At 32.8% G+C, this 23,570-nt stretch overlaps 2 protein-coding genes and 2 long non-coding RNA genes across 4 annotated transcripts; all 4 read left to right on the top strand.

Moving 5' to 3' along the window:
* Window positions 1-1,714: 1,714 nt before the first annotated feature.
* LOC134277396 (uncharacterized) lies at window positions 1,715-3,145 on the top strand. Its single transcript, XM_062759731.1, has 2 exons — window positions 1,715-2,435; window positions 2,694-3,145. Exons 1-2 carry the CDS (start codon window positions 2,306-2,308, stop codon window positions 2,930-2,932), a joined length of 369 nt encoding a protein of 122 aa, XP_062615715.1. The 5' UTR covers window positions 1,715-2,305; the 3' UTR covers window positions 2,933-3,145.
* Window positions 3,146-3,822: 677 nt separating this feature from the next.
* Window positions 3,823-4,626, top strand: LOC134277395 (uncharacterized). The gene is made up of 2 exons (XR_009994240.1): window positions 3,823-4,052; window positions 4,316-4,626. It is a non-coding gene; the product is annotated as an uncharacterized LOC134277395 (long non-coding RNA).
* Window positions 4,627-9,565: 4,939 nt separating this feature from the next.
* LOC134277394 (uncharacterized) lies at window positions 9,566-12,881 on the top strand. Its single transcript, XR_009994239.1, has 3 exons — window positions 9,566-9,637; window positions 11,508-11,653; window positions 12,189-12,881. It is a non-coding gene; the product is annotated as an uncharacterized LOC134277394 (long non-coding RNA).
* Window positions 12,882-16,548: 3,667 nt separating this feature from the next.
* On the top strand, window positions 16,549-23,234 carry LOC134277412 (uncharacterized; the record flags this gene model as incomplete). Its single annotated transcript, XM_062759746.1, has 13 exons — window positions 16,549-16,698; window positions 16,872-17,051; window positions 17,197-17,388; window positions 17,593-17,772; window positions 17,869-18,066; window positions 19,646-19,879; window positions 20,526-20,597; window positions 20,937-21,042; window positions 21,424-21,664; window positions 22,215-22,302; window positions 22,453-22,535; window positions 22,708-22,744; window positions 23,134-23,234. Coding segments are annotated over exons 1-13 (1,791 nt in total), but the record flags the coding sequence as incomplete, so codon positions are not given.
* Window positions 23,235-23,570: the final 336 nt, after the last annotated feature.

Below are 23,570 nucleotides of genomic sequence, written 5' to 3'. Positions count from 1 at the left end.
CCAGCACATTCACACGTTTTATTTGTATGTAAAGTGTTTGGATTTATGTCGACCTAAAACAACACGTTCGATCTTTTATCCCAATCGACAGATCAATATGCTATTTTGATTGGTTGATGCGCTGATTAGTTAATCGCTAATCCTGATTGACAGCTCTGTAAAGAAATACCGAAGCCGCGTTCGCTCTCTGGGACTGCTACTGAATTTGGGGTTCGCTCTCTGGGTCCGCTTCGGGTCGCTCGGGGTCAGCTACGGGTTCGCTTTGGGTGCGCTCCGCGTTCGCTCGGGGTCAGCCCTAGCGGACCCCGAGCGAACCCGGAGCGGACCCAGAGAGCGAACCCGGGGTCCGCTCCGGGTTCGCTTTCTGTTAGGTTGTGTCCGGTCAGTACTGTACATGTTCCATGTGGGGATCTATGGAATATTGTATATGGAAGGAGGATAAAAAACATTGAATCCTCCATCCCATCCCTTCTACCTTAGATTTTCAGAATTTGTAGCATCTATAAAACTAAACATAACCCTTAGGCTAGTTATAGATAAGTTGTCATTAAATGTTCAAAAAGAATTAAAAAGAAAAAAATATATTCTAGTACATCCACCATTATCGAAAAATAGGAGCAGAATATTTAGTCAAGTCATCCAAATTTGATTAGGAAAATGCTGTACCGTGGAAAATAGTTGGTGCAAACGCCTAATTTACGAATGATTGCTGATGGACTCACAAGAGGGGCTATACATACGTGTAAGTAATTTAAGAATAATCCCGAAGGAATTCGAACCACAAGGGAAAAATGCTTTCTTCGTTTTGTTAGACACGGTGTACGAGATACTGTTAATAGATTGATAGGATATGACTAATAAAAAATAGTCTCTATGTCCGAATTGCAGCGACAAAACTGAAGCATCAAAAAAAAGTTAACTGTAAAAATTGTTTAATATTTTTGTAGTTTCAGAACTGTAGCTCTCCGAAAAAATAATATATTGACAGACCGGAGAGCTACAGCGCAACTCAAACTGTATAATTATTCATTGCGCACAAAAAAGTGCGCTGTTCCTCAATTCATTTCTTCATGTTTTTAGATCTGTCATCTCAAAATATTACTAACCGTGTGTTAAATCCTAATATATTCTTTGACTCATTCCACAACAAAAGATTCCTTATAATTATTTTAAAGCCCACCTGGCCCTGAAGTTAAGATCATAAAAACTTTTACTTATTTATACATGTACTGTCATTTTGGTTTGTAAGATAATTCATTCCAACGCGCTTCGTACAGACGTACACTATGAGAGTACTTGATGGAGGGGGGAGTAAAGGATTCATTTGAAAATAGCTTTTATTGCAATTCAGGTAAGAATTTTGAAGAATTAATCCAGAACCGTGCGCAATAAATTTACAGTTCTTTTTTTCAATGGGGGCATTGTAGCTCTCCGGTCTATCAATAATTCAGTATATTTTTTTTTCGGAGAGGTACAGCTCTGCAGCTAATATTTTAGGTAATACATGTATTTATACAGTAATTTTTATCAGTAATTTTTAAAGTATCCAGCATAAATGACATACTAAGTGGGAAAACTATCAAAGAATATCGCTCCACCGTGCCGCCTTACTTTTAATTTACAATGACGGGTGATTAACTGATTTCTCTTCAGGATGGTTTTTGAGAAATGCTGTTTCTGTCATTTGGATAGCCTATTAGAGATCGACGCAACTTTCTTTCTAACTGAAAAAAAATTTGTTCCGATTTGTAGAAAATCATTGATTCGGGTTTTGGGGGGTTTTCGATAGCACACAAACACTGACTAAAGGGAAGGAACCGCTAGAATGTTCGACAAACTGCAGCCCATTTGGAAACGAAAGAAATAGTACAATTTTTTGGTGTTTCACTGCTGCTAGAAGAAACCTAAAGCATAGAAGCATATTTACTGCCAGAAATTACAAAAGAGGTGGCAAAGTACAAAATCTCTATCTATTTTTGGCATATGTGTAATTTCAGAGATAAATCCGCATTAGAAAAATATAAGGGCGGATCTAAAGCGACATCACTAAAAAACCACACTCAGCTTTTGACGAAACTTCTGAAGGATTGAATAATTCGTCTTCATTGATATTTTATTTTACCGCGAAGCGTTGGCATCATTGATTGACGTAGAAATACGTCATACGTAAACAGCGGAAATATAACGTCTGTCTTACGTAAAGCAAACGCTTTTAGAAATACGTTTACAAACTAAGATGTAAACAGGACATTTTATTCCTGTAACTTCTTTGATCTGCACCTTACCTGTGATAGGTAGAGCGTCTATGTCGACGTTTCTAGTGACAGTGATTGTGCTGTGCTTGCTGATTTTTGTGCTAGCTATCATTGTGCTGCTGCTTCGATGTCTTTTCAAAAAACAGCAGCCCATACCGGGCAGTGCTACCAGAGTCGTAGGTAAGAATTTATATATGCCTTTAGATCAGTTTATTCTGGGGTACAAAACGTTGGGTATATAAGCACTCCTGTTTTGTTAAGCTTAGTGGAAAGCCTGTGGGTAAGAGAATAAAAGGATGTATATGATCGATTTTGGCAGGCGAAATAATTGAAAATTTACTTATTTAAGATATAAAAGAAATCATCTAACTATAATAATTGAAACTAAAACAAATATTATACATGTACATTGATGAAAATTATGCGTTTTTTCACAAGGTGTGCGAAGACTTTCAGCGGACAATGAGACGTACCATGTTACAATGTTTCCACATAGTTACATCCTAACCCCTCAAGAAGCGGAGATGATAGGGGACCCGGATCAGCCCATACCTGGATTTCTCCTTTCCAACCCCAAACACACGACTCACTCAGAAAATGAACCAGCGTCAAGGTCAACCAATAAAAAAACGCCAGAGATCGCTCGTCCATCCAAGTCACGTGACAACTTCTTTTGAGAAACGTTACATCAAAATTTAATTGTTATATAATAGTATGCAGTTGACCGCATGTTAAGCAATTTTTGTATAATTTCAGTACATAATATAATTAATTATATACAAAATTGTCAAGAAATAATTAAGTTATAAAACAAATACATGTAATGTATTACAATTTTATAAATGATGAAATAAAAAGATCTAAATTTTGCTAGATAACTATAATGATTTGCATATTATATACGTAACAAATTTTTGCAACCAATTATGAAAATTTTTCTTTTTAATACGTCAATGTAATTACTTACAAGTTTAAAAATTCTTTTTTATTTCTTTAAATGTACGTACTTTGTGTGACTAAATTTGTTCATCATTTTATTTATTTTTTTTTTATAAATACCACACATTTTTTTCAGTTAAGATTAATAATTTTATGAATGTAAATAGATGGAGTTTTATGTTTGATATTGTGTTTTGAAATGCAAAAATCGTCATATTGGCGCAGTTGTATTAAAAGAAAGATAACTCTATTTGCTTTGAGTGAATTCAGTCCGCTACGAGAGCTTGTCCGACAAGGTGTTGCTAAACAGAAACGCCCCCATTTGAGGGCGAAAATAAAACAGATAAAAATCTTCCAGAAAACAGTTGAATGTACGTAGAGAAACACCTGTCAGCTGTTTCATATTGACTTAAAAATCGCCTCCGGCTTCTAATATTTTTTTAAATTAAAACAGAAATTTATATAAGATTAAGAATTTCAATTTGAGTTTACAGGTTATTGCCTAAATTGTATTTATAATTATATTCCATATGTATATGAAAAGTATGCGAATTTAGCTGTCATTTTGACGTCATATTTTATGTGTATGACGTAACAAACGTACTTATTCATTTTAAAAAGAGATGTTTATGTGTTACGATAGATATCGTGGAACATTCTATTGCCCTGGAAATGGCACATGTTGTGGAAGTTCTGGAAATCAGTTTTGTTGTGATGAGAAATACAGATCTTCAATTACGTCACGAGATGCTTTTTATTTCCTCGGAGTGCTCGGATTGATATTCTTGGTTGCAGTGGTGGGAATTTCAGTCTTTTGCAATTATTTGAGAAAGACTGAACGACGCAGATCATTAATAAGTAAGCTACTGAACAAAATTTTTTTCATGCGCTTTTGTGTATAACCTTATTATTTTGGAAAAAAATACTTCTAGGGGACCTTTATGTTGTTGGTTAATACTGTGTGAGTGTTTTAAACATTACAGTTCTCAAATACAATTCAAACTACATGACCTTTATATTTTTTAAACTTTGAATCAAAAGCATATTAAATAACATTCATTATATAAATTTGAAACTTAAATTTCATTATTGAAAATAAAAAATATTCAAATAAATTATAGGTTCAAGGACGACCCGAAGCCTTGGTGAGCTGACAGAGACGGCCTCGCAGACCGAAGACATTAGGCAGGGAACCTCAAGATTGTCGCCGAGGGCTTCAGTGTTCCCACACAATGTTTATGGTTCGACATATCAGTACAGTTTGTCAGGGGATCAGAGCGGGGCACAGACAGAGACACACACTAATCAACAGAATACTCCCCCGAGCTCTGTTCCGAGAGAAGATCCGCCTCCTTACAGCCAAACGTTATAGGAAAATTAATGAAATTACGTCGCTTCACATTTTATGTCATAATTATATTTTATTACTGAATATTCTTTGTTTGTTTTTCAGTAAGTTTTAGAATTATTTTGATAAATTATTTAAACTATTTCTTACATGTAGACCTTTGTTAAAGTTTACGCAAAAAATGAAATTAATCTAATAAAACCATGGACTCACTTTCTTAAAACTCTTACTAATCAATGGTGGCTACAAAACTAAATCTGAGAACATTTTGTTTAAATTATCCATTTCTATAATAAAAACCAAGTACAATCATTCAATTTGTATATGTATTATTGTTTATCCTTTATTTAAACTGTAGACTTTTTTTCGAAGCATGTCCTTTCTCCAATCGTGACAGAATAATAATTCTATCAAAAGTGGTTCGATCGAGAGATACACATTAACCACGGGTATTTAAACCAATTATCCATGGCCGATCAATACATATTTAGGTGTATGATCGAAAAAAAAAATAATCGAACCACGGCGTTTCGCCAATAATTTGATAGACCTTTAAATATTTCCGAATCAGAAAGTGCTTTTGCGCAGTCTTAGGACTACGCTGTAGTTAATCGGAATCATGGATTCCTCATATTGGATACTGACTTTACAAGCGACCCTCTTCTTTAGCTTTATAAGTAAGTATACTTGCACATGTGTAGTTATCATCAATATGTTTGTTCTAGATGTGTTAATCATAGCTCTCGTTCTTAAATTTTAAGAGTTGCAACCTATTGCTAATCCACAACTTGTTTGCATTTCCAACAATGGGTATAATGATATGATATCCGCATTTTATTATCTTACCGAAATATTCAATCACATATATCAGGGCTTTTAAAAATGAAAATTTTGTCAGTTAATATTATAAACACTGTTCATTACAATATATTTCAGTAAATCTACTTTAGTTTCTATTCACTTAACTCACATTATATTGTGGTCTCCTTTTCAACAAGAGAAGTAAAGAGTGACTTCTACCGAAATTGCCCAAATGTCGACAATTCTATTTTATTTATGTGCGACGGTGTGTGTTTGGTTGAGAGGGTATGTTTTTGATGGTGGTGGTGTGTGTGTGTACGGGGAAGAGGGGGGGGGGGGGCAGAACAGTTCTCTAACTTTAGAGGCCAACTTTTTTAATTCCTACTTCTTTCATTACCCATTTTTATGCATACCATACTACATATCCCTGATATCACTTTAATGTAGTAAAAAGTTTGTGTGTTGGGGGGGGGGGGAACCTTTCAATGAACATTTTCAATAGTGAAAGTAATTTTGGGAAATAAAAGGGGGGCGACAGACACCCCCCCCCCTTCTCGTTGTTATATGCCTGCTATGGGCCTGTGAAATAAAAGTAAATGTTGTTAAATTGATAATCGTCTAAAAATAAAGTTGTCAAGATTTCAGTTACACAATATATACAGCTTTTTCTATTGCAACAACTACACTATATTAACAATACTCTAATATCTGTACTTGTAATTGTTTCCAAAACTAAATACCTACCCATTTCATTGGTTTGAAGCGATATGAAATAAGTAATAGATCTATCACCAAATCTATTTTAGTACAATCAATTATTGCATTGTACGTAGAAATCGAAATAAAAGTTAAGTATATTTGAAAGGAGTCGAGTAATATAGGAGCCGACAATATTCAAATGAAGAAAAGTTTGAATATTGCTCTGTTAAATTTTCAAAGTGCGTAATTTTTTCGAAGTGCGTTGCCACATTGCTCGTTTATAGACGTTAGAGTATATCTAATAAAAATGAAAGGTGCCGTGAGCTATATGAAGTTGGCGATATTATTCAGTTGAAACATGTAGCCATGATATTTCCCATTTGATCATAAGACATATATACAGCTCAACGCACTTATTAAACTTACATTATGATGGTTTTTCGCACAAATTAAGGTCACATTGTTATAATGCAAAATTGAATAAAGTGACAACAATATATTATATATCTTAAAAGTGATTTATAGCTTCATTTTGATCTTATTCCACTACTTTAAACATAATTCACACATAATAATTGGTAGGATTTTTATATGCTCTTGGGTGATAGATTATGACAGTTCCCAAATAATGTTTTCATGGTTTCTCGTCAAATGCAGCCCTGTTTGTATCCGTTAATTTTAAAGCATTCCTTTGCCTTGCCTGTATACAGAAACAGTGCAGTTCATGCAACATCTGTATTTTCTGAACATTAATGTGACACCAAGGCGCAAGATGATAGAAGTATTTCTCATCTGTTCGACTGCTTTCCGTGTTAAAAAGATGGCATTTTTTCTAATTAACTTTCTGAAATCTAGCTTCATGAAAGATACCTTCCAACGAAAAAATTATGGGTTTTTTTTATGCAGTTTTGTCGAAATTCAGCGCTGCATTTCGACAAAACCAAGACAAGTATGGAAAATGTGCAAAATACTTAATAAAATACTGATCTCTAGGAAGTCAATTTGAACATTTCAACTAAATAGTATCAAGGAAAGCTCGATTAATTAATTTGTGAATACCTATAGTAGAATCATACACATGTAACATCATACATGTGTACAAATAAATTCCCTTTTAAAATATCGAGTTTAAAACTTAATGATAATGACTTTAGAGAATATGCAGCTTTATCAAGAAATATTTAATAATATAGCTGTTATGGCTCGTACTGAAGTTCTATAATTTTAAGTTTTACTGCAAGAAAAATGTGACTTTAATTTGTGCGAAAAACCATGTGAGTTTAAAAAGTGCGTTGAGCTGTATACAAAACACAAGCACTTGTTTCGGTAATAAATTTTTATCCATTGTATAATAATAACACTGTTATTATTATACTATGAGTTAAAAAAATATTACCTATTGGAAACAAGTGCCTGGGATACAAAAATAGAAAAACAGAATACTTAGAGAATAAAATTAATCAATTATATAAATAAACTGTAAAATGATATAAATTTAAATCTCTAATTAAAAAAAAAAATTAAAGAATGTTATATCGAGGAAATCAATTTTTTGTACTAATAAAAATATATATGTATCAAAGTGTCAATTTTGGGGGAAATCAGAAAAAGAAAAGAAAATCAGTGATATATTTTTTTAACTGAAGGCCTTTACAAACTATTAAATTTGGTTCCTTTCTTTTTTCCTGAGAAACTTACGGATGTTTACATGTACTTTAAATTTGATCAGTGTGGTTATCAGCTGACCTGTATGGGATCATTTCTAATGACGAAATATATACGATGTGAAGTGGAGTGACCTTTGTTTATTGCCGATATAAGTATATTGTAAATTTCTTCCTATCTCTAAAACTCATAAATCTACTGATCAGCCAAACAAGAACACGATTCTTATTGTTATTTACACTTCCTGTATATTTTTAAAGACAGACAATACTAATTTCTTTAATTTGTCAGCTGCATGTTATTGATAATTTCTGTTTAAAATATCTTATGAAATCCATATATAGTAAAAATTCAAAATGAATACTGCACTTTTTATAATTTTCAATTTTCGTATATGAAAGTTATAAATAAATAAAGTTTATTGCTCTGAAGGTAAAAGATACGTATATCTATTTTTTATTCTCATGAAATAAAATTCAAACTTGCTAATAATTTTAAAGTTTGCACTTGAAGATATATTATTTGACCACTTAAATATAATTATCAAAATAACTTAAAAACTATTTGTTTAAAATTAGTTTTACAAGAACCCCGTACAAATTACACATATCCTAGATAACTTGCCAATTCTTGACAAAAAATTACTCATAAAATTTCAATTTTAAAGAATTGTTATACCATGCGTTGACGGGAATGTATTTTTTTTAATACATAAAGAGTCTCTTTGATTTTAAATTTTCTAACAAAGGGTATATTAAAAAAAGGGGTTAATACAGGCTACATTACTCACTTGAATATTTTTACTAGAGAAAAGCAGAGATAAGCTTACCCTTAAAAACTTAATATTATTATCAACCCTCGACCCCATCTCTCTTTCTCTCTCTCTCTCCAAATTGTATATATGGTCCAATGATATCCCCCAGAGGGATCATGCTTCAACGTACTAATAGATTTATATACTGAGGATACTTCCATGTTTTTTCAGTAATTATCATGACCATTAACAATTTTTAAAGATTCCTTTATACATCACTTTTTTCCATAAGACTCATGCTTAGCACAGAATTGAATTTATTCTATATCTTAGGATGCTGTCATATAAGTATGACTGACTATAATTTTGCTGTTCTCTAGAATTAAAGTTTGTGAAGATTTTCCTGTGTATCCCTTATGTAAAATTCACCCATCATTGGCCCAACGCGTAATGAAATCTACACAACCTATAGGGATGCTTTTGTAGTCATACTGTACCTTGCCTTTGGTGTTCTAGAAAGAATTAAAAGTCCTACATGTATATAAATATTCCTATGTAAAATTTTGATTGTTAGTTTTAGCCTTCCCTAATCCAAAGAGTCACTATAACGATTTTTTTTAGCCAAACTTGAATAACCTTCGCCCAAAAATTCTTTTGGAAGTTTAATATAAGGCCCAAAAGTTCTTGGATAGAATTGAAAAAAACGTGTCAAGTTTAAAGACGACACACGGCATGCAGACACCAGACACCCATCTACATGTATCTGAAAAAAACTTACTTGAGACTTCAGCTGAAGGTTGGCTATTAAAGAAAACTCATTATATATATATTAAGATAACGAACAGTGTTCAAGCTCAATAGTCCATCGAAACAATATAAATCTGAGGCAGAACACCTCTTAAACATCAGAAGTGGGATAAGATGCCATAAAAGAGTAAATATCTCCTATCGGTCACACCCGCGGTGTCCTCTTTTTCATAAATATACCATACGTAGCAAATTTAACACAAATCAATCATTTCAATGTTGACTGTGACACGAAATGACGAGAAAAAACGTATTAACGTATATCAGAGTCAGCACTTATACATGCATTTAAACCATTTTATTCTTACCCTCTGCAGGTTTAGTTTACAGTGATGACGACTGCGACGATGATGACGACGACTGTCCAAAGTAAGTTATCGATTTTTTCAAAACTGGGATTACGAGCCATGATACTGTTGACTGTTTACACTTGAATTATAAAGAAGCTATTTTTAGCTCACCTGAGCCAAAGGCTCAAGTGAGCTTTTCTGATCAAAATTTGTCCGTTGTCTGTCGTTGTCGTCGTCGTTGTCGGCGTTGTCGTTGTAAACTTTTCACATTTTCATCTTCTTCTCAAGAACCACTGGGCCAATTTCAACCAAACTTGCTACAAAGTATTCTTGGGTGAAGGGGATTCAGGTTTGTTCAAATGAAGGGCCTCACCCTTTTCCAAGGGGAGATAATTATGAATTAGAGAAAAATTAATGACATTTTTAAAAAATCTTCTTCTCAAGAACCACTGGGCCAGGAAAGATGAAACTCATGTGGAATCATCCTCAGGTAGTGTAGATTCAAGTTTGTTCAAATCCTGACCCCCCGGGGTAGGGTGGGGCCAAAATGGCCGATCAAAATTTTACATAGGAATATATAGGAAAAATCTTTAAAAATCTTCTTCTCAAGAACCACTGGGCCAGGAAAGATGAAACTCATGTGGAATCATCCTCAGGTAGTGTAGATTCAAATTTGTTCAAATCATGACCCCCGAGGGTAGGGTGGGGCCAAAATGGCCTCAAAGTTTTACATAGGAATATATAGGAAAAATCTTTTAAAATCTACTTCTCAAGAACCACTGGGCCAGGAAAGATGAAACTCATGTGCAATCATCCTCAGGTAGTGTAGATTCAAGGTTGTTCAAATCATGACCCCCGGGGGTAGGGTGGGGCTACATTGGCAGATCAAAGTTTTACATAGGAATATGCAGGAAAAATCTTCTCATTGAGACATGAAAGATGAAACTCCTGTGGAATCATCCTCATGTATTGTGGATACAAGATTTTTTCAAATCATGACCCACGTGGGTAGGGTGGGGCCAAAATGGCTGATCAAAGTTTTACATAGGAATATATAGGGAAACCTTTTGAAATCTTCTTTTCAAGTACTTCAAAGCCAGGCTTAGTGATATTTATAGGGAATCATCCTCAGGTAGTGTAGATTCTAGTTTGTTCAAATCATGACCCCTGGGGGGTTAAAATTTCAGGTCTTCAATTCCTAATAGGAAGAAATTCAATGAAATTGAAGACATAACAGATATGTAGACATTGAATACCCAGTTTATTTAGACATACTTCCCATTTATTACTATAAGTATGTTTAGTGGGATGTGTCCTGATTCATGACCTTGAATTTTGGTAAGAGTTATCTCCCCTTCCTTAATTAAAAAAAAAATCAATTAAAAAAAAATTAGCTGGTAAAAAAATTGTTTTCAATTATCATTCTATTTTTAATATTTCAATGCATCTTTCCACCACAGGATTTATTGATATTCAAATTATTTGAATTTTCATTTTGAAAAAACATTTTTTCCCATAGACTTCAATGCAAACTTTTGTAATTAACTACTGCTTAATTAATGAAATTTTTAAAACTTTTTCGCGGTCAATCCTTTTCAACTATAAAATGCTTTCATATAATATCAGAGTTTTATGTACTTGACGGACAGTTAAGGGTAGAAAATTTGGTCCCATTAGGGATGGAAATCCTTAAGTCCCCCTCCTCAGTAAACTTTCAGTTCTGATATCATACATGCTTTTTCCTAGCCAATTGCTCAGGTGAGCGATGTGGCCCCTGGGCCTCTTGTTTAACTATCCATTAAGTAGCCATCTTTTTAACAGAACATTTAAATGCAGGTTTATGTCATTAGAGAATGCATGTATTGTATGTAATGTATCATTTAATTTAACTGTTACTACGTATAAACCCCCCTTATAAATGTACATGTGTATTTCTATCTTTATTCTAGAGGCAGTGGAGTGGTAATACTGGGGATCATCTTTGGTTCTATAGCAGGCATTCTCATCATCTTGATCATAATAACCGTCGTTTGTGTCAAATTCTGTAAAACAAAGAAGCATGGTGCCGTGATAAGTCCCGGAAGTGGAAATACAAGTGAGTAGTACAGATTTGTTGTTTGAGTTAAATTTTTGGTAGACTAAAATTTTTTTTTTAATAATATGGACGCCACAAAGCTAAATACACTGTACCATCAATGAAAGAAAAAAAAATCATGAAAGGCAGCAAGGCACAAAAGGAATTGGTCAGATAAGGATAATACTATATGTATTAAGAAAAAAATGATCCACAGAAAAAAAATTATGAATTCATGAAAAATACATGGGATGAAACTCTGCAATTCAATTAACTGAAACGTGACCAAAAATTCACCAAAATGTGACTGAATATCTAATGAAAGGTGACTGAAAGTTTACTAAAAGGTGGCTAAAATAAACTGAAAAGTGGCAGAAGCTCTCCTGATTGATGATTGGATAGCAGATCTCTGCAACCTAGCCACCTTTCTAGACCCATAAGTGACCAATCAGTAAAATAAATGACTGAGTTTCGAATTGTAATGGGTAAAATATAAATACTTTTTTAATGTCAATGTACGAAAAGTACATCTCTATACTATTTTTCTCTATTTCAGATCCAGTTTCTCAAGGATACACACGCCCACCTCATGTCTACACCGTTGGATACACATATTCCTCCCCAACCGCCCCTACCTATTCAGAGGTGACCTCTCAAACGTTCATCACACCCTCCACTGGTGGTTTCCACTCCACCACAGAAAATGTACCACCACCGCCATCTTATGAAGAGTTTTTATCTAATAGCACGTCACCACCAAAATATTAGTATCTTCTGTCACATGAGAACTTGTCTTCGCTGCTGTGCAGCATCATTTGTAAAAGAAAACAACAGATCATGGGCGTACCTATCGTTTTTCATTGAATCTCTCAGTCACTGTGCCACTTTAAACATTTTTGTTAGAATATGAATAATATTCTGTTGTTATTCAGTTTTGTTTTGGATATATCTATAAGATGCTTTAATCTAGCGGATTTTCTATCATGATGAATGTTCTTGATATTCATCATTATTTCTAACGTTAACTTAAAAAAGAAAGATCTGTACATATCTAAGCAAGGTTGTTTTGCAGATAAGGCATTACATTTATTGAATGTTTGTTCATTCATATTTTGTATTTTCAAATTGAAATTTATATGTGTGTTGCCAAAACGGGTTTTATCGAATTGAAGAGATATTAATTGTATACCTATTATAATATTATAATGAAAATCCAAGACGGAGAAGTTTATTTAAGAATGTGTACACTTCAAACTTTTTTTACACTATTAATCAATTTAAGAAATTAATTAAAAACACATATCAAACCTAATAAAAATTCAATTTGTAGTAAATAAAGCGATTTTCATTTTTATCTTTCATATCGGTGTTTGGACCGAAAGGAACAGAGTCAAATTCCAAAAGAATAAAACCACGTTAGATCAAATTGGTTCATTAGCTTGCTTCAGAACTTGCTAATGAGTATCCGGTGAAGACATAAGCGCATATGCAGGTGACAGTAGAACACTACTACATAAATAAGAAGGGAACCAGAAGTTTGAAAGGCGGTTGTCTTCTAGTATGCCTAACAGTTAAGGTTTTAAGTAATCTAATATATAGTCAGCTTCAGATATGAAGCTGATGTGGCAGACCCTGTTGTGACTTTCACTTTTACGTTCACTGGGAAGACAAATGTCAAGGAATCACTGTCTAGCTTGTTGATTATGCCAAGGTATAAACGACAGTAGGTAGTCTAGGATAATGTGAAAAACATGTTACATGTATGGAGAAATGTCCACTTTACACGTTATGAATTTATGAAAAATGCATGGGATGAAACTCTGCAATTCAATTAACTGAAAAGTGACCAAAAGTTCACCAAAATGTGACTGAATATCTAATGAAAGGTGACTGAAAGTTTACCAAAAGGTGGCTAAAATTAACTGAAAAGTGGCATAAGCTCTCCTGATTGATGATTGGATAGCAGATCTTTGCAACCTAGCCACCTTTCTAGACCCATAAGTGACCAATGAGTTAAATAAATGACTGATTTTGAGTTTCGAATTGTAATGGGTAAAATATAGATACTTTTTTAATGTCAATGTATGAAAAGTACATATCTATCTTATTTTTCTCAATTTCAGATCAAGTTTCTCAAGGATACACACGCCCACCTAATGCTTACACCGTTGGATACACAGATTCCTCCCCAACCGCCCCTACCTATTCAGAAGTGACCTCTCAAACGGTCATAACCCCATCCACTGGTGGTTTCCACTCCACCACAGAAAATGTACCACCACCGCCATCTTATGAAGAGTTTTTATCTAATAGCACGTCACCACCAAAATATTAGTATCTTCTGTCACATGAGAACTTGTCTTCGCTGCTGTGCAGCATCATTTGTAAAAGAAAACAACAGATCATGGGCGTACATGTACCTATCGTTTTTCATTGAATCTCTCAGTCACTGTGCCATTTTAAACATTTTTGTTAGAATATGAATAATATTCTGTTGTTATTCAGTTTTGTTTTGGATATATCTATAAGATGCTTTAACCTTACGGATTTTCTATCAGGATGAATGTTCTTGATATTCAGCATTATTTCTAACGTTCACTTTAAACAGAAAGTTCTGTACATATCTAAGCAAGGTTGTTTTGCAGATAAGGCATTACATTTATTGAATGTTTGTTCATTCATATTTTGTATTTTCAAATTGAAATTTATATGTGTGTTGCCAAAACGGTTTTTATCGAATTGAAGAGATATTAATTGTATACCAATTATAATATTATAATGAAAATCCAAGACAGAGAAGTTTATTTAAGAATGTGTACACTTCAAACTTTTTTTCACTATTAATCAAATTAAGGAATAAATTAAAAACACATATCAAACCTAATAAAAATTCAGTTTGTAGTAAATAAAGCGATTGTCAGTTTTGTCTCTATTTCGGTGTTTGGACCGAAAGGAACAGAGTCAGATTCCAAAAGAATAAAACCACGTTAGATCAAATTTGTTCATTAGCCTGCTTCTGAACTTGCTAATGAGTATCCGGTGAAGACATAAGCGCATATGCAGGTGACAGTAGAACATTACTACATAATTAAGAAGGGAATCAGAAGGTTGAAAAGCGGTTGTCTTCTAGTATGCCTAACAGTTTAGGTATTAAGTGATCTAAGTATATAGTCAGTAAAACGTTCAAATATATAGTGATGTGGCAGACCCTGTTGTGACTACACTTTTATGTTCACTGTGAAGACAACTATCAAGGAATCACTGTCTAGCTTGTTGATTATGCCAAGGTATAAACGACAGTAGGAAGTCTGGGATAATGTCAAAAACATGTTAAAAAAATGTCCACGTTTACAACTGTTGCATATTTTCCTGGCATACCCAGAATTATAGACATTGATTCCTTTAATTTACATGTGAAATTGTAATGTAAGTAAATATTAGGTAAAAAAAGTTTTCTAATTGATAAAAAAAAACACGATGCATTTCTTCTTAATTTATTAGTATACAGACGTTAGAAACAAATATAACAACGAAATATTGAACTGTTTATTACTGACTTAACCTTTCACTCGGCATTTTTAAAATTCTATTGTTATTGACGAGATATGAACATAACTAATGCATAAGACGATATTTCAGAAGTAAAAAAAAAACATCTTAAAGAAAATGCCATCGATATATCTGAATGTCGAGTTGAAGGTCACAAGAAGTGTTTCCTTCATGAAAATGAAACATTATAGAAATAAAGAACAGTATACAAGATCAAATGTCCATTAAACAATGCGAAAGAGGAGCATAGCAAACATGGACCTACAAAACCTCAGAGGTGGGATCGGGTGCCAAAGAGGAGTGAGCATCCTCTTCGGACCGGTCACACCCTCAGTGTGCTCCTCGACATAATTGGGAAATAACTAAAAATCCGTCGTCAATTCAGTGTATAAATGATAGACTAACAATTACTTTTAAAACCGTCAGTCAGCTTTTGACTCAATCATAAATTGTATTTGCTGACAAGGTCATTAATTGACCATAGAACTTACGAAATGATGACTTTAAACGAGACTGCTAATATTTTGTTTCATAAACTTGTTTGTCAATAATTTACCTCGTTTTAGAAGTTGTTAATATATAGCCATGCTCTTGCGTATCGAATCAACTGAGATATATAAACTTTGTATGCAGGTTATGAAGGTAAATTGCTGCATAATTAAGGGAAGTTGACGATTTTAAGTTAAAGTCATCACATTTATCATAGAGCTTGGTTATTAGATTATCATTGTCTTTTTCAAGTAAAATATGAAACAGATGTGTCAAACTCTGTGGTATCTTTTATCATAAGCTCACCAGGATATTTCGTATCGACATATAAGAATGGTAGTAAACATTATTAATTGAAAAGACGTTTTCAATATTTCTAAATGTCGAGTTGCAGGCCACAGCGAGTGTTTTCTTCTTTTCACGTATAAGATTTTGAATAATTTCTCTCTCATATAGAAGTCTTGACGTTTTTTTAATACATGTACATCATTTTGAGACGGAATTGCAATGCGTAAGTCAAGTAGTTTGAACTAAATTTTATTTTAAATGAAAGTCTTTAAGTCTCCTTTAATAAAAAAAAATAAATGTTCAGTGTCAATTTAAATTCAAATGAAATCTTACGTCTAACCCTTTAAAGTGTTCTGTGTTTAAGGAAATTATTTTTTCACTAATGAGAATAACAATTAGGAAATTTCTCTAGTGTACATGTATATATTATATGCTTTAAAATAGACATGGTGTGTCGAAAATGTATGAAAATACAAATCCTGATTCGTGGTCATTGGTTTCCGGTACTTGTACATATTGCAATATTTTTGAAAAAAGAGAAATAAACCATAACCAATCTGTTAAAGTCAACCCAAGGAAACATATATTTTATTTTATCGGAGGAATTTTTTTCGAGTCGTTCAAATATTTTGAACTGATGCATGTAGATAGATAAATTTAAATGATGCTTTCAGTGTTTAAGCTCTTCATTCTATGGATTAACTGCTGTGTTACTTTACTTTTCGTAAATTTCATAAAAGGTAAGTCTTTTTTGTTAGGCTTAAATAAGTAAACAAACAATATATAGTCTAAAAATACTTAACACTAATACGGTAGATGCAGATGAATCAAATTATTTTATAGGATAAAAAATGAGCTTATTCCATGTTGATCCAATACACTTGAAAAGTTGTATTTTTGAATTGTTTAGAAGTTGAATCTCAAAGATGTGAAGCACAACAGTCTTCTACAAATGGTTCATTTCTTGCAAATAACGCTTGTGATGACGACATGGAGACGTATTCTTTAACCGGGGATGACGCAAACCAGATATGGTCAATGGCACTTGAAAGGGCTCGTAAAATCTTTTGGATTTTCCTTAGCATTAGTTGTGGTAATTTGATTCGTAAAATATCAAGACGCTTCAAGATTTCTACATAAAAACTGCTTTAACATCGTATGCATGTTTGAAAATAAACAGCTTTTAAATCATTTTTTCCAATGCAAACAATTTACCCTGTGTTTTTCTTATTTTAAAGGAAGTTATGATATCCATGTACAACTAAACACATCTAAAATTCAAACTTGTAATCATATCGAGCGAATGTGCAATGTAACCAGTGAGGCTGAAATTGTAACTTGCAACTCTTCTGGAAACATGTTTGGAAACAAAATCATCATAAAGAAATTAGATTACGGTGTTCTGCAAATTAGAGAAGTCAAATCAATAGGTATAATTTTTTCGGATTAAAAAAAAAACTTATTACAAGAAAATGCTTGCTTTCAGGGGTGAATGATTTGGGGTTTGATTTTCATCATTTTTTCCAAGGAGGGATTTATTACTGAAAAATTAAAGTTCTATATATTTTTCTCTATCCTACCCTTTTCATACATAATTAAATGGTTTTATAAATTTTTTTTCCTCTCGCGACTAGATTTTTCCACCTTGCAAGAGGTTGCAGTAAAAAAGCAGTCTATTGTTCTCAAGGGGAAGGATGCTTTTGATGGCAATCTAGATTCCTACATTGTAACAAAGGAAAATATTAATGCAAAATGGTATATGAGTATGGAAAAAACGTATGGTATAAAATGGATACTTATTTCCATTCGAGGAGGTACTGCGTTAAATTAGTTCATTTACATTTCAGAAATCTTAACAGATTTCCTAGACATTATATATTATGATTAACTTTGATTCTATATTTAATTAGGGAATTACGAGTTGCACATAACAGCTGAGAATCAGACCCTTCCCGATGAATTGACTCTTTGCCGAGTCTTTAATTTACTTAACCCAACTAAAGCATATCAGAATATCATAGAATGTGAAAGACAAATGACAGGAAACTCAATCATAATAAAAAGGACAGATGAAGGGCCAATTAGACTGTTTGAAGTACATCCAATAGGTAATTATTATCAAATGTACATGTATCAGTAACAAATAACGCACTTTTTAACCTTTAGTTACCAAATTTTGTTATAAGTAGTATGCTTGAATCTATTTGATCAAATTAACATCAAAGTTATGTCAAAAAAATGACCAGCCATGGATTTTCAAACGGATATACAACTAGAGCAAAGCTCGTTGCAAAGCAACGAGTAGGTCTTCCGTCCTGTTTGACCGGAAGTAGCTTTCATTTTTCACAAAAATGAGAAATAACGCCCAAAAATGCTTTGAATCCTCTAAAGCTATATGTTAATGAATGCAAAAATAAGCCATTTTTTGCTACTTCCGGTTTGACCGGAAATGATGATGACGCACGGAATATTAATTTTTAAGCTCCCAGAGACGTATGTTACCCGAAAACTTGTCAAAAACGGCAAAAATACGTGTTTTCCGACTACTTCCTGTTTGGCCGGAAGTGACGACGCTGGACGTATTTTGACAACTCCATTAGATTAAGTTTGACATTTTCAACTACTTTGCTTCTTTAATGTATAACAAATTCTCAATACTTTTTGAGATATCTGGAAAAAAACTTTGGCCCCTCTAAATCCCTTAATTAAGGGGTCAGCCCTTTTTCGACATATCATTTGAAAGATCTTCTAATTCTGAACAAATTATGTTCCATATATTTTAACAAAATATTTTTAGTTTAGAAGATAAAAAGCAAAATATGAGTAATTTTTGGTTCTTTTAAGCGTTCTAATTTTTGACCCCTATATAGCGCCATTTTGAATAGAGAAATCGAAAAACAAAAACCGATGTGCACAACTTCAATCCTTTTGTTATCTAAAATCAGTAGAATTTCTGCTCCAGCTTTAGCCGTATCTGAGCCTTTGTCTGGAAACGAAAGCCTATAAATTTTCGTTTAAAGGGAAATAACTCAAAACCGGAAGTGACTTTTTAAAATTTAAGTCAGCATTCTGATAGAGTTTATAAACGTCTATAACCTCTGAAAAAATGAGCGAAATCTGTTGAGAAATGAGTGAGATATGAGGCCTCAAAGTTGCGGTCTAGGAAGTAGAAGAAAAAAAAGAATAATAATCTTTACCATCAGAATCAGTAGAAGGTCATCCGTTGGAAACGGAAGACCTTAATTAAACAAGTCCTTTAGTCGCTAGAAGTGGGGGACGGCGGGTATAAATTTCGGTCTGTCTGTGCCTCCCTCTGGCTATCCGTCTGTATTTATGTCTGTCTATAGCAATTATCTTTTGCAATAAAATTTTACTTAACAACTACCTTTGGCCTGAAGAACACCCTTATCTATTTTGAGGTCAAACAGTCAAAGCACAAGATGGTAATTAATATCGTCTGTCTATGTGTTAAACTTTCATTTCCATATGCGTCATATCAAGCAGCTTTTGAGCTTTTTCAATGAAATTTTATACAGCATAACTTGCTATTGCCCCGCTCTTTCTTCCCAAAATGTCTTCTACTCACAATCTAGATCCGCGCATGCTCTTCTTTTTTCTTTAGACAGATTCCTTGAATTTTTTGTTTTGTATATTCCATGCTGCTAATTTTGATGAAATTTATTGTAGTTTGTCCCGCTTACCATTATGGAATAAATTGTGCTAAATGCAGAAAGGCGTGCGTTTCCTGTCATCCTGTATCAGGTGTATGTAATCATTGCTTTGGACCTTTCTTTGGTGACCTTTGTCAGTATCAATGTCCAACAACGTGCCTGAAAACATGTGACCAAGAGACCGGAAGTTGTGACAGCTGTATTGATGGACATGGTGGAAAATACTGTGAACTTCAAATGTCTACAGATTGTAGGTTTATAAATCTCTATTTAATCAAACCATTTTTTATGTTCTTTCTTTCATATTCCTTTTTGACGTCTTTTTGGTCTTTTGTACATACACTAGTGTATATTATTCCTACATTATTCATTTTCACACGTAGTAATTGTTATTTCAAATAGGAACAGAACTGTCATTGGATTACCTAAGAATCAAACAGGAGCATTCTTAAAATAAACAGGAATCTATTTAGTTTTGTGTATAGAATTAAATATCAACTGTTTTATCTAGAAAAAAATCTAAGAGGAGATAATTATAACTTATTTACAAACATCATAGATTGATATCAACAATCTTGCAAATTTTATGGTGGATCATCTTATTAGCAAAAACAATTTATCATTTAGTCGAGCATTGACTGAAAATTTCCTACAAAAAATTAACCATTATTCATACTCCAGTGTCTAGATATTTTTTGTTTGTCCCATCAGGAAAAGGAGCATATGGCGGCATGAAACCTGATTCTATTTCCGTTCTACATGATTTAGATATCTGCGTTTGATTCAATTTCCTTCCATTTTTATAATGATTACTGTTTATTGTCTTAATTTTCCATTGTATTAATTAAGCTTTGCTAATTTCAATTGATAAGTAAGATGTCCATTTTTTCGAGTAGACAAAAAAACTGAAGCAAATTCCGAGCAGAACAAGTCTAGTACTGTTGTGATAGAAGAACTACATGTAAGAGGTATTGCCATTTATTTCAATATAACTTGTCGACCCCTCTCGTCAATTTTCCCGTGTTTGTCGTACATTTTAGAGGCAACGATAACATAAAGCGCAAGATACCAATTTATGATATTTACCAGGGTATAGAGGTAATCTTTTTTCTTTTGTATTTTTGGTCTTTACAAAAAAATCCTGCATTTTATTCAATGATTCTCTTGAAGAAAGAGGTATGTACTCTTAAAGATTAATCAGAAGTCCATGTGTGTGTATTACAAAATTAATTTTTATGGGCTTGAATTGCCAAAAGTTTTGTTTTTAATGCGGGCGTTTAGAGTACAATCGTGTTTCTTTTTTGAAGATAGAGATGATAAAGAAGATTCAATTCAATTCCCAATCCTCCTGGTGGCTCTGAGTGCATTGGTTCTTTTATTACTCCTGGTTATCATTTTTCTCTTCGTATCAAAGTAACGTTTTTTGATATCCTCAAAAGTTTTTTTTATGAATTTTGGCATTTTACAAGTGATTATAAATCATGTTTTATTAAATTAAAAATACTTGCAGATAAGAATAATCATGGCTTCTAAAATATTTTCCCATTTAGATATTTTCTTTCATTACCCAATAAATATAATAAAATTTATAGTTTACATAATGTACGAATTAAAGTAAATAATTTGAGACATTTTTTAATTTTCAATATAAAAAAAAGCATTGCAATTTTTTTTTTCTTCGGAATCTTAGTATTCGCTAGAAAAGAGTACCAGTCTTATAATATTTATACAATACGATATTCTCGTTTCAGTTTCATTTTAATGCTTTATTTGAAATGTTTTTCAACGTTATAGGCGGAAAAAAGAAAAGATTAACATAGAAGGGGAAAGTGTTTTAGCCATCAATCTTCAGAGATCAGAGTCGAGAAATGAGTCGGATCTAGAGGAGATTCCTCAAAACGAGGCTAATTATGTAGAAGAGGAAGTCGTGGTCGTCGAGTACAGTAATCTGACGTCACAGAGGGTCTCTTTAGATCAATTTATAAGAGAAATACCAGACAAAAAGAGCAGTGGTATACTAGAGAAAGAATATGATGTACGTAAACGTTAATCTTTTTTTATACTTTCTCAGACGAAATACTTATTGACAATTGATATTGTATTTAATGTCTGTAAAACAAACTTAGACAGTATAGTTTGTGATAATCATTTTTATGAGTAACAGGGTCTTGAGAGAAAACCAGTTATTATTTCGGGTTCATCCTTTAGTCGAGTGCAACGAAATTATACTGATAATCATTTTATCCGATTAATATCCCCTGAATCCCGTGGATATCACTCACTGGTTTTTTTGGGATATCCCACAGCTGTTACCTCATAATGGGTTTTGCATGAGAGATATGAAGTATAATTAAGTGGATTCCTATTTTTAGACAGAATAGAAAAATAATAGCGATGCATAATTCAATGGAAAAAATTATCTCCCAAGACTAATGGTTTAAATTGAATTTTATCCAATTCGTTATGTGTTTTTTTTAAAACCCTTTTCAAGCCTCAGGGATAAAAACACGCTGTAAGTATTTAATTGCAAAATCGACTTTTTAATTTAATGAATGAATCAGTTTGCTGTTTACATTTAATAATAGGACCTTCCGAACGGATTATTGGAATCTTATTCGGACGCACTTAAAGCTTTGAACAGGAAGGGGAACCGATACAAAGGAATCTATCCCTGTCAGTGCAATTTCTGATCATTTTTCAATTGATTTTTTCATTTGATTCTCACCTTCAGATACCCACCTGGTGATTTCGTCTTTCAAACGAGCTCTATCACCTATGGGTATCTGCCTTTTTGATTTTATGAAATCTGCGTTCATTTTTTTGATGACCATAATCGTGTAAAGTTGGTCAGAGACAGAACAGAAGAGAATGAAGACAATGATTTTTTTAATGCTTCGTACATTTATGTCAGTATTAAATCAATTTATTGCATGCATTATACAAAGTATAAAAACTTTCTTTAAACATGTTAAATAAGAAGGAACCTTTTTTTCCCACGTTTTAAATACCATTGACGATAAAGGAAGAATTTATTGAAGTTGTTGCAGTTTATTTCTGTGTTTTAATATTTTATTCTAGGGTTTCAACAAGGAACAAGCCTACATAGCTGCACAAGGTACATTTAAGTTTTATTAATGAACATATAACTTAATTTCCTCAAAGTGCATATATGAGCAATTCTTGAACTTTGAGCAATTAATGAAAATTATTAGTCAATTTTAATACTTCCTTTTAGTAAATTGAATGCATTTAAAGTTATTTTAAATGATCCTGTTATATAATCAAAATAATACATAAACAAAATCTGAAGAAAAAATGTCTGAGGTCACTTTTGATACAAAATTAAAAATTATGCGTAATTTTTTAATGTTTATGTTTTGACTTTTTATTCAAGGAGAGGTGTATTTAGGCATTGCCTCTGTTCCAATTATTGTTTCATTAAAATATTATTAAAGTAATTATATAAATTAACTGATGATCTATCAATTAGCTTTATGTAAATAGGTCCTTTCAATCCTAAGACATTAGAGGATTTCTGGACAGTGATATGGCAAAACAACTCAACACGAATCATTATGTTAACAAGTCTGTACGAAGGCGATAAGGTGATGGTCATCAACAAACTTTTGCGAGGAGCGCTGGCTGGCTTTTACAGTTGACTTTTTTTTTTTTTTTTTTTTTTTTTTTTTTTTTACACTTTTTTAAAGCACGGATAAGTTGCCTATGAAGAAAACGACAAGCATATTACCCTTAACTCCCGGTCTTCACATGTTAGTGTAATGTGCAAAACACCATTACTATGACCACTAGAAGTGTTTTCTCATCTATTATCAATTCTAGATCTGTACCTCCGTAGGTGATACAGGTGTAAATGTCCAAGTAATTCGACAATTGTAAAAGTGCTCCTCGCAATAGTTCAACATCAATATAAAACGTTTACA

This window comes from Saccostrea cucullata, unplaced genomic scaffold (genome assembly GCF_032062105.1).
Source record: "Saccostrea cucullata isolate Sc308-1 unplaced genomic scaffold, CSIRO_AGI_Scuc_v1 ctg510, whole genome shotgun sequence".
NCBI classification, from domain to species: Eukaryota; Metazoa; Mollusca; class Bivalvia; order Ostreida; family Ostreidae; genus Saccostrea; species Saccostrea cuccullata.
Note: the sequence above shows the minus strand (reverse complement) of the source record. Positions and strands in the feature narration are given on the sequence as shown.